The sequence below is a fragment of the Panulirus ornatus genome, chromosome 11 (genome assembly GCF_036320965.1).
Source record: "Panulirus ornatus isolate Po-2019 chromosome 11, ASM3632096v1, whole genome shotgun sequence".
NCBI lineage: Eukaryota > Metazoa > Arthropoda > Malacostraca > Decapoda > Palinuridae > Panulirus > Panulirus ornatus.
In genome coordinates this window covers 18,134,293-18,147,036 of record NC_092234.1, presented here as the reverse complement: position 1 = coordinate 18,147,036, position 12,744 = coordinate 18,134,293, and the positions used below count along the sequence as shown (strand labels likewise).

General features: G+C 40.9%; 1 protein-coding gene across 2 annotated transcripts in view; it reads left to right on the top strand.

The window, feature by feature from the left end:
- The window catches only part of LOC139751350 (uncharacterized), a 234,182-nt gene that overhangs the window by 77,630 nt on the left and 143,808 nt on the right, over nucleotides 1-12,744 (top strand). For both annotated transcript variants that reach the window (XM_071666708.1, XM_071666707.1), the window contains exon 6: nucleotides 10,388-10,500. In XM_071666708.1, coding sequence (XP_071522809.1) covers nucleotides 10,388-10,500 — 113 coding nt within the window. The remainder of the gene's footprint in view (nucleotides 1-10,387; nucleotides 10,501-12,744) is intronic.

The window sequence follows — 12,744 nt, the reverse complement described above, 5'->3', positions numbered from 1 at the left end:
TTGAGTATTCCTGGTAAATTATATGGGAGGGTATTGATTGAGAGGGTGAAGGCATGTACAGAGCATCAGATTGGGGAAGAGCAGTGTGGTTTCAGAAGTGGTAGAGGATGTGTGGATCAGGTGTTTGCTTTGAAGAATGTATGTGAGAAATACTTAGAAAAGCAAATGGATTTGTATGTAGCATTTATGGATCTGGAGAAGGCATATGATAGAGTTGATAGAGATGCTCTGTGGAAGGTATTAAGAATATATGGTGTGGGAGGCAAGTTGTTAGAAGCAGTGAAAAGTTTTTATCGAGGATGTAAGGCATGTGTACGTGTAGGAAGAGAGGAAAGTGATTGGTTCTCAGTGAATTTAGGTTTGCGGCAGGGGTGTGTGATGTCTCCATGGTTGTTTAATTTGTTTATGGATGGGGTTGTTAGGGAGGTGAATGCAAGAGTTTTGGAAAGAGGAGCAGGTATGAAGTCTGTTGGGGATGAGAGAGCTTGGGAAGTGAGTCAGTTGTTGTTCGCTGATGATACAGCGCTGGTGGCTGATTCATGTGAGAAACTGCAGAAGCTGGTGATTGAGTTTGGTAAAGTGTGTGAAAGAAGAAAGTTAAGAGTAAATGTGAATAAGAGCAAGGTTATTAGGTAAAGTAGGGTTAAGGGTCAAGTCAATTGGGAGGTGAGTTTGAATGGAGAAAAACTGGAGGAAGTAAAGTGTTTTAGATATCTGGGAGTGGATCTGGCAGCGGATGGAACCATGGAAGCGGAAGTGGATCATAGGATGGGGGAGGGGGCGAAAATTCTGGGGGCCTTGAAGAATGTGTGGAAGTCGAGAACATTATCTCGGAAAGCAAAAATGGGTATGTTTGAAGGAATAGTGGTTCCAACAATGTTGTATGGTTGCGAGGCGTGGGCTATGGATAGAGTTGTGCGCAGGAGGATGGATGTGCTGGAAATGAGATGTTTGAGGAGAATGTGTGGTGTGAGGTGGTTTGATCGAGTAAGTAACGTAAGGGTAAGAGAGATGTGTGGAAATAAAAAGAGCGTGGTTGAGAGAGCAGAAGAGGGTGTTTTGAAATGGTTTGGGCACATGGAGAGAATGAGTGAGGAAAGATTGACCAAGAGGATATATGTGTCGGAGGTGGAGGGAACGAGGAGAAGAGGGAGACCAAATTGGAGGTGGAAAGATGAAGTGAAAAAGATTTTGTGTGATCGGGGCCTGAACATGCAGGAGGGTGAAAGGAGGGCAAGGAATAGAGTGAATTGGAGCGATGTGGTGTACCGGGGTTGACGTGCTGTCAGTGGATTGAATCAGGGCATGTGAAGCGTCTGGGGTAAACCATGGAAAGCTGTGTAGGTATGTATATTTGTGTGTGTGGATGTATGTATATACACGTGTATGGGGGTGGGTTGGGCCATTTCTTTCGTCTCTTCACTTGCGCTACCTCGCAAACGCGGGAGACAGCGACAAAAAAAAAATATATATATATATATATATATATATATATATATATATATATATATATATATATATATTTTTTTTTTTTTTTTTTTTTTTATACTTTGTCGCTGTTGTTGTTCGCTGATGATACAGCGCTGGTGGCTGATTCGTGTGAGAAACTGCAGAAGCTGGTGACTGAGTTTGGTAAAGTGTGTGGAAGAAGAAAGTTAAGAGTTAATGTGAATAAGAGCAAGGTTATTAGGTACAGTAAGGTTGAGGGTCAAGTCAATTGGGAGGTGAGTTTGAATGGAGAAAAACTGGAGGAAGTGAAGTGTTTTAGATATCTGGGAGTGGATCTGGCAGCATATGGAACCATGGAAGCGGAAGTGGATCATAGGGTGGGGGAGGGGGCGAGAATTCTGGGGGCCTTGAAGAATGTGTGGAAGTCGAGAACATTATCTCGGAAAGCAAAAATGGGTATGTTTGAAGGAATAGTGGTTCCAACAATGTTGTATGGTTGTGAGGCGTGGGCTATGGATAGAGTTGTGCGCAGGAGGATGGATGTGCTGGAAATGAGATGTTTGAGGACAATGTTATACCACATCGATCCAATTCACTCTATTCCTTGCCCTCCTTTCACCCTCCTGCATGTTCAGGCCCCAATCACACAAAATCTTTTTCACTCCATCTTTCCACCTACCATCTGGTCTCCCACTTCTCCTCGTTCCCTCCACCTTTGACACATATATCCTCTTGGTCAATCTTTCCTCACTCATTCTCTCCATGTGCCCAAACCATTTCAAAACACCCTCTTCTGCTCTCTCAACCACGCTCTTTTTATTTCCACACATCTCTCTTACCCTTACATTACTTACTCGATCAAACCACCTCACACCACACATTGTCCTCAAACATCTCATTTCCAGCACATCCATCCTCCTGCGCACAACTCTATCCATAGCCCACGCCTCGCAACCATACAACATTGTTGGAACCACTATTCCTTCAAACATACCCATTTTTGCTTTACGAGATAATGTTCTCGACTTCCACACATTCTTCAAGGCTCCCAGGATGTTCGCCCCCTCCCCCACCCTATGATTCACTTCCGCTTCCATGGTTCCATCCGCTGCCAGATCCACTCCCAGATATCTAAAACACTTTACTTCCTCCAGTTTTTCTCCATTCAAACTTACCTCCCAATTGACTTGACCCTCAACCCTACTGTACCTAATAACCTTGCTCTTATTCACATTTACTCTTAACTTTCTTCTTTCATACGCTTTCCCAAACTCAGTCACCAGCTTCTGCAGTTTCTCACATGAATCAGCCACCAGCGCTGTATCATCAGCGAACAACAACTGACTCACTTCCCAAGCTCTCTCATCCACAACAGACTTCATACTTGCCCCTCTTTCCAAAACTCTTGCATTCACCTCCCTAACAACCCCATCCATAAACAAATTAAACAACCATGGAGACATCACACACCCCTGCCGCAAACCTACATTCACTGAGAACCAATCACTTTCCTCTCTTCCTACACGTACACATGCCTTACATCGTCAATAAAAACTTTTCACTGCTTCTAACAACTTGCCTCCCACACCATATATTCTTAATACCTTCCACAGAGCATCTCTATCAACTCTTATCATATGCCTTCTCCAGATCCATAAATGCTACATACAAATCCATTTGCTTTTCTAAGTATTTCTCACATACATTCTTCAAAGCAAACACCTGATCCACACATCCTCTACCACTTCTGAAACCACACTGCTCTTCCCCAATCTGATGCTCTGTACATGCCTTCACCCTCTCAATCAATACCCTCCCATATAATTTACCAGGAATACTCAACAAACTTATACCTCTGTAATTTGAGCACTCACTCTTATCCCCTTTGCCTTTGTACAATGGCACTATGCACGCATTCCGCCAATCCTCAGGCACCTCACCATGAGTCATACATACATTAAATAACCTTACCAACCAGTCAACAATACAGTCATCCCCTTTTCTAATAAATTCCACTGCAATACCATCCAAACCTTCTTCCTTGCCGGCTTTCATCTTCCGCAAAGCTTTTACTACCTCTTCTCTGTTTACCAAATCATTTTCCCAAACCCTCTCACTTTGCACACCACCTCGACCAAAACACCCTTTATCTGCCACTCTATCATCAAACACATTCAACAAACCTTCAAAATACTCACTCCATCTCCTTCTCACATCAGCACTACTTGTTATCACCTCCCCATTAGCGCCCTTCACTGAAGTTCCCATTTGCTCCCTTGTCTTACGCACTTTATTTACCTCCTTCCAGAACATCTTTTTATTCTCCCCAAAATTTAATGATACTCTCTCATCCCAAATCTCATTTGCCCTCTTTTTCACCTCTTGCACCTTTCTCTTGACCTCCTGTCTCTCTCGTTTATACATCTCCCACTCAATTGCATTTTTTCCCCGCAAAAATCGTCCAAATGCCTCTCTCTTCTCTTTCACTAATAATCTTACTTCTTCATCCCACCACTTTCTACCCTTTCTAATCAACCCACCTCCCACTCTTCTCATGCCACAAGCATCTTTTGCGCAATCCATCACTGATTCCCTAAATACATCCCATTCCTCCCCCACTCCCCTTACTTCCATTGTTCTCACCTTTTTCCATTCTGTACTCAGTCTCTCCTGGTACTTCCTCACACAAGTCTCCTTCCCAAGCTCACTTACTCTCACCATCCTCTTCACCCCAACATTCACTCTTCTTTTCTGAAAACCCATACAAATCTTCACGTTATCCTCCACAAGATAATGATCAGACATCCCTCCAGTTGCACCTCTCAGCACATTAACATCCAAAAGTCTCTCTTTCGCGCACCTGTCAATTAACACGTAATCCAATAACGCTCTCTGGCCATCTCTCCTACTTACATACGTATACTTATGTATATCTCGCTTTTTAAACCAGGTATTCCCAATCACCAGTCCTTTTTCAGCACATAAATCTACAAGCTCTTCACCATTTCCATTTACAACACTGAACACCCCATTTATACACCAATTATTCCCTCAACTGCCACATTACTCACCTTTGCATTCAAATCACCCATCACTATAACCCGGTCTCGTGCATCAAAACCACTAACACACTCATTCAGCTGCTCCCAAAACACTTGCCTCTCATGATCTTTCTTCTCATGCCCAGGTGCATATGCACCAATAATCACCCATCTCTCTCCATCAACTTTCAGTTTTACCTATATTAATCGAGAATTTACTTTCTCACATTCTATCACGTACTCCCACAACTCCTGTTTCAGGAGTACTGCTACTCCTTCCCTTGCTCTTGTCCTCTCACTAACCCCTGACTTTACTCCCAAGACATTCCCAAACCACTCTTCCCCTTTACCCTTGAGCTTCGTTTCACTCAGAGCCAAAACATCCAGGTTCCTTTTCTCAAACATACTACCTATCTCTTCTTTTTTCACATCTTGGTTACATCCACACACATTTAGACACCCAAGTCTGAGCCTTCGAGGAGGATGAGCACTCCCCGCGTGACTTCTTCTTCTGTTTCCCAGTTTAGAAAGTTAAAAATACAAGGAGGGGAGGATTATATATATTATCCATGGGGATAGGGGATTAAGAATACTTCCCACGTATTCCCTGCGTGTCATAGAAGGTGACTAAAAGGGGAGGGAACGGGGGGCTGGAAATCCTCCCCTCTCGTTTTCTTTTAATTTTCCAAAAGATGGAACAGAGAAGGGGCCAGGTGAAAATATTCCACAAAGGCCCAGTCCTCTGTTCTTAATGCTACCTCGCTAACGCGGGAAATGGCGAAGTTTAAAAAATATATATATATATATATATATATATATATATATATATATATATATATATTCTTTTTTTTTTTTTTCAAACCATTCGCCATTTCCCGCGTTAGCGAGGTAGCGTTAAGAACAGAGGACTGGGCCATTGAGGGAATATCCTCACCAGGCCCCCTTCTCTGTTCCTTCTTTTGGAAAATTAAAAAGAATTGAGAGGGGAGGATTTCCAGCCCCCGCTCCCTCCCCTTTTAGTCGCCTTCTACGACACACAGGGAATACGTGGGAAGTATTCTTTCTCCCCTATCCCCAGGGATAATATATATATATATATATATATATATATATATATATATATATATATATATATATTATTTTTTTTTTTTTTTTTTTTTTTTTTTTTTTTATACCTTGTCGCTGTCTCCCGCGTCTGCGAGGTAGCGCAAGGAAACAGACGAATGAAATGGCCCAACCCCCCCCCCCATACACATGTACATACACACGTCCACACACGCAAATATACATACCTACACAGCTTTCCATGGTTTACCCCGGACGCTTCACATGCCTTGATTCAATCCACTGACAGCACGTCAACCCCTGTATACCACATCGTTCCAATTCACTCTATTTCTTGCCCTCCTTTCACCCTCCTGCATGTTCAGGCCCTGATCACACAAAATCCTTTTCACTCCATCTTTCCACCTCCAATTTGGTTTCCCTCTTCTCCTCGTTCCCTCCATCTCCGACACATATATCCTCTTGGTCAATCTTTCCTCACTCATTCTCTCCATGTGCCCAAACCATTTCAAAACACCCTCTTCTGCTCTCTCAACCACGCTCTTTTTATTTCCACACATCTCTCTTACCCTTACGTTACTTACTCGATCAAACCACCTCACACCACACATTGTCCTCAAACATCTCATTTCCAGCACATCCATCCTCCTGCGCACAACCCTATCCATAGCCCACGCCTCGCAACCATACAACATTGTTGGAACCACTATTCCTTCAAACATACCCATTTTTGCTTTCCGGGATAATGTTCTCGACTTCCACACATTCTTCAAGGCTCCCAAAATTTTCGCCCCCTCCCCCACCCTATGATCCACTTCCACTTCCATGGTTCCATCCGCTGACAGATCCACTCCCAGATATCTAAAACACTTCACTTCCTCCAGTTTTTCTCCATTCAAACTCACCTCCCAATTGACTTGACCCTCAACCCTACTGTACCTAATAACCTTGCTCTTATTCACATTTACTCTTAACTTTCTTCTTCCACACACTTTACCAAACTCCGTCACCAGCTTCTGCAGTTTCTCACATGAATCCGCCACCAGCGCTGTATCATCAGCGAACAACAACTGACTCACTTCCCAAGCTCTCTCATCCCCAACAGACTTCATACTTGCCCCTCTTTCCAAAACTCTTGCATTTACCTCCCTAACAACCCCATCCATAAACAAATTAAACAACCATGGAGACATCACACACCCCTGCCGCAAACCTACATTCACTGAGAACCAATCACTTTCCTCTCTTCCTACACGTACACATGCCTTACATCCTTATATATATTTATATATTTTTTTTTTTTTTTCATACTATTCGCCATTTCCCGCATTAGCGAGGTAGCGTTAAGAACAGAGGACTGGGCCTTTGAGGGAATATCCTCATATGGCCCCCTTCTCTGTTCCTTCTTTTGGAAAATTTAAAAAAAAAATGAGAGGGGAGGATTTCCAGCCCCCCGCTCCCTTCCCTTTTAGTCGCCTTCTACGACATGCAGGGAATACGTGGGAAGTATTCTTTCTCCCCTATATATATTTATCTATTTATTCACTTTGCCTTGTCGCCGTCTCCCGCCTGAGAAGAGGGTGAGAAAGAAATGAGCTTGGAAAAAAGAGGTGTGTGTGTGTGTGTGTGTGTGAAATACTAGAAGAGATTGGGTATAGAATAGCTAAAGTTGTAAGCAAATGAAGCAAGGGGAATGGGAGATATTTAGTGAAGCAGTGATAGCATGTGCAAGAGATATGGGATATGGGCAGTTGAGAAATTGGTATTAATTGGCGGGGTGATTGTTCCCTCCACTTCTGATGCATATATCCTCTTTGTCCTCTATCCTCATGTTCTTAACACTAACTCACTAGTATGGGAAATGACAAATATATATATATATATATATATATATATATATATATATATATATATATATATATATATATATATATATTGGAAAGGATCACAATTTTGCGCTTGATCAAGATATTCCTACGAGTCCACGGGGAAAATTAAACATGATAAGTTCGCAGGTACACTTTCGTTTAATAAACACATCATCAGGGGAGACACGAGAGAAATATAAGTCAGTTGATATATGTCGAAGAGACGAAGCTAGGACACCATTTGGCATCTTAGCTTCATCTCTTCAATGTATATCAACTGATTTATATTTCTCTCTTGTGTCTCCCCTGATGATGTGATTATTACATGAAAGTGCACTTGGGAACTTATCGTGCTTCATTTTCCGCGTGGACTCATAGGAATATATATATATGAATATATACGAACAAAGTGCATATGCATGCGCACCTTCATAGAACATACAAACCTGCATACATGTGCATACATGTCCACACACACATATACATACATATACATATCAACATATGCACATACATACATATTCATACTTGCTTGCCTTCATCCATTCCTGGTGCTATCATTCTTGATGACCGTTTCCTGTGTCAGTGAGGTAGCACCAGGAAACCTTACGAAGAAAGACCCATCCACCCACATACACACACATATACATACTGGAAAGGATCACAGTTTTGCGCGTGATCAAGAGATTCCTGAGTCCATGGGGAAAATGAAACACAAAAAATTCCCAAGTGCACTTTCGTGTAATAATCACATCATCAGTACATCAACTGACTGTTATATTTCTCTCTTGTGTCTCCCCTGATGATGTGATTATTACACGAAAGTGTACTTGGGAACTTTTCGTGTTTCATTTTCCCTGTGGACTCATAGGAACATATACATACATGTCCATACATGCACTTATACATATCATCATGTACATACACAGCCATATACATATATACACTTGTACATATTCATATTTGCTTACCTCCATCCATTCCCAACACTATCCCACCCCACAGGAAACAGCATCGACACCCCCCGCTTCAGAGAGATAGTGCCAGGAAACAGACAAAGAAAGAGCCATCCATTCATGTACTCACATATATATACATACACTTCCATACATGTACATATTCATGCTTGCCTTCCTCCATTCCTGGCTCCTCTCTACCTCACAGGAAACAGCATCACCATGCCCTGCATCAGCAAGGTAGTGCCAGGAAAACAAACAAAGAAGGCTACATTCATTACTAACTCTCTAGCTGTCATGTGTAATGCACCGAAGCCACAACTCCGTGTCCACATCCAGGCCCCACAGAAATGAAAGGGTAAAGGGACAGAAGCAGGTGTCAAAGTGGCCCACCCTTGAGTTGCTTGGTTTGAGTTATATTGAATGGAAGTTGGTGACCTTTCATGGTTATGGGATGGTGCTGGTTAGAATAGTTTACCCATCTGGGTATCAGAAGAGTTTGTGATGGCTGTGTAGTGAACTGTAGACACATTAGGTAATAGTAGTCAGTGGGAACATTGGGTAAGAGCCTCTGAAAATATTGTGCTAATGTTGCTTTCTGGTAGTGGCTTGTTAAGGGTGGGGCACTAAAAGCTAAGAAGCAGTGCTGGAATCACCAGTTGTGGATAGTCTTTTGCTGTGGCCACCCCCATGAGGGAGCTCCCAAAGGGAATAGGCATTAGAGATTTTTTTTTTTCCTACTAATGGTTATAGACCATTGAGTCTTTATTTCCTCTCAGGTAGTGGAAAGAAGTCCAATTTTGCCCTTGTGAAGATTTACTTCAGCTGTTTTGTAGGCTAGTGGTAGACATAAAGTTAAGGACCAGTAGTATGGCAGCCACTGATTTACTTTGGAGATGCTTGTACTACCTGGGAGAGAAAGATTATTTTGGATATGGATAGAGATATCAAGCTCCCATATGATGTACAGAATCATTTTGGTACTCATGGCTACCCAAAAAATAAAAAGGCATTAGAGATATAGATAGATAAATAGATAGTGTTGTGAGCCAGCAATTCATTAGTCATCAAGTTACCCTCCTGTGACCCAGATAGCTGCCTTTTTTTTCTCCCTCACCCACACACATACACAAACATACTATCTCCATCACACATTCACACTTGAGAACACTTAACTTGTACTGCTCATTCTTTTTAATGCTAGACTTCCCCTCAGTGAGCACTATGCACTAGAATTACCTTTGACAAAATAGTAGGAGAAATAGGTAGAAGTAGTAGGTAGGAGCATTAGAAAGGAGTATTAGGTTAAAGCATTTGGTAAAAGTAGTAGATAGGAACATTAGGTAGTATTTTTATGATAAAACATTACATAGACACATTAGGTAGGAGCCTCTGAAAATGCTTTGCTAGAGTTACCCTCTGCTGTTGCCTGTTATGTGTGAAGCACTAAAGTCTAAGAAGCAGCACTGGAGTTCACCAGTTATGTACTCTTTTGCCATGGCCAGCCCATTGAGGGAGATCTTGAAGGGAACAGGTGTCAGAAATATAGATAGTTAGGTAGCTGTTTATAGTCAGGTCTCTGTGAGGTTTAGAGGGTAACTGGATTTTTGCTCCATTTTGGGTGAGTCAGAATTCTAATGAGTTCTGTAATTTTGCATTTTCTTTCTTGATTTGTGTCATATTCTGTGACCTGATTGTCAGGTCATATGCACATCAGAGGATTTTAATTTTGTGGTCTGTAGAAGATGATGTGAGATAATGAGAAAGAGATGAAAGGGATTGGGAGAAAGAACTTTTCCCTTGCATAGCGGATCTGCTTCTGACTCAGAGCATTAGGTTGTAAAGTGCTTCTTGTAACTGATATATCCAGTTTGTTGTTAAAGTTTAGTTTCATTATTCATGTTATTTTGCCATCTTATGCTAGCAACCTTAAGCAAACATTAATTCTTGATCTGTTAAGATTTGTGTTTGATTATTTTGTGGACTGTATTTTCTCTCCACGTTGCAGAAGAAACAGAAAATGAGGACAGAGGACGGTCATGTGAAGTGAAGGATGAACCACTTGATGAATATGAAAATGAGAAAACACAATCCAGGGATACAGAACAAGAATCTAATGTGGTGAGTAAAAATGCCCATTTATTTACACACTATTGTAATAGCAACACCATATTCCTTTGAACTTTTCTCTTTGTAAATGCTTACACACACATACATATACAACCCACAGTTGGTCTGATACATGGTTGATGAAACTGAACTTAAGTATAAGGAAAGTAGTGATGATATTGTAACAGGAAGTCTCAATACGAATATTGTCCAGAGGGAAATAAGTTCCAGGAATGTATGTGAGAGACTTAGAAATCATCATCATCCCTAACCCACTGCCAGAGTCCCACTGTAGGAAATTAGTGAAAGAAACAACCTTTCTACTTGAATATATTACAATTTTGTTCAAATGCTTGGATAAGGCGGTATTCAAAAATTGTTTGCATCCTATGATTGGCCTGAAGTAACATATACTTCACAAGTTTGGTCACATCACTTCGAGATTAACAACAGCAAAGATAAATGAAAATTAAGAGAGCTAAAATATATAGAAATTTTAAAGGCTTTAGATTTATTAACCATGGAAGAGAGAAGAGGAAGGGACAAATTAATCACAGCCTTTTAAGTTATTAAACACATTTAGACTTAGTGAACATTTCTTCAGAAGATGCAAGGATAAGATGGAAGGATTCATGACTTAGCTAAGTCTTCTCAATAAGATATAAGGATTGAACAACCATAGGCCATAATTAAAAATGAGGTAAGAAACTTGATAGAAAAGAAGGAGGTATTTTTATAGTTAAATGGTTGTAGATGAATGGAATAAGCTTATTTTTTAGGTTGCAAATGTGGATGGCATATAAAAAATTTTAAATTTGTATGATAGCAGGGAAATTTAAAGAGATGAGGCTCTGTAAGTGTCAAACTCAATGTGCAGTACAAATAGGCATTTACATATACAAACATACACAGACCACAGAGGAGCTTCCAGCACTTCATTATGCTTTTCAAGATTTTGGAGGTTATGCAGAACATCAAACATATGTATTGAGGGGGCAGGGGGATGAAATGGCCCCTTAGTGATATATGATTTAGATAGTAAGTTTGATTGTGGTAGATTTTCAGAATGGAACTAACAGATTTTGGTAACAGATGTTACCAGGTTCAAAAACAAGTTTCCAAGAGTGTTGCCAGTTTCAGTGGACCAAATTCTTTATGTTATTATCACTTTTAGATCTAAATGATAAAGCAGTAGCAAGTTTGAGGATAGTGAGCATGTTTTGCAAAAAAGGACAGCTATGACCAAGATAGAAAAATGTTTGAATGTTAGTAAGAACAGTGCATCTCTGCTTACACCAGGACCTTAAGTATCGGACCTGCAGGCTGTTCCCTAAACCACTCATAATGCGAAGACACCAGAAGAAAAGAGTCAATTTTTGCTAGAAATATGTTGTGTGAGATAAGGCTAATTTCAAAAGTGTCTCGTGGAGTAATGAGGCTACCCTTTCTATGACAAGTGGCCATGGCAGGTTTGTTTACAGGCAACAGGCTGTGATCCATTTGACCTTAAGTACATTGTAAGCACTGTAAAGTTCTTGCTTCACCTATTTAATGGGATTGTTCAGTCATTATGCTGTTAGGGCCCTTGTAGTGTTGCCAGAGAATGGAACTATGAACAGACATAGTTACCCTGAGCTACTGTGTAACCATCTACCAGATTCGTTCAAAAAGTGCAAGGCCGAAGTATTCATGTAGGATGGGGCTTCTTGCCCCACTGCCAAACTACTCTCTGATTGGCTTAAGGAGTTTTTAGTGATTAGCTCAGGAATTCACCACATTTGAATCCACTAGACAACTTGTGGATACTTATGAAAATGAAATTACATAAGGGATATTTTGTCTCTACCTAAGCTGGAGGCAGCTATTTGTGAAATTTGAGCAAAGTTGGACCCTAGATTACTTTAGAACCTTGCTGATTCAGTTCTTTGTTCTTTCAAGGAGTGTATAAAGAGGAAAGAGAAACCAGTAAAGTATCAGTTTTAGTGAACATACAGTTTTCATGGTTTTATTTTTATCTTTTTCGGTTGTGCAGCAGCCCCATTGTACCAACTTCATTGATGGCACCATGTAATCATTGAATTGAGTGAGCTGAAATGCAAGGTTAGAATGAGTGATGAACAGATAGAAGAAGTTAGGAAATTTAAGTGTTTGGGAGTGATAATTTGCATAGGGAGTACCTTGTTTAGATATATTATTTTTTTTTATTATACTTTGTCGCTGTCTCCCGCGTTTGTGAGGTAGCGCAAGGAAACAGAC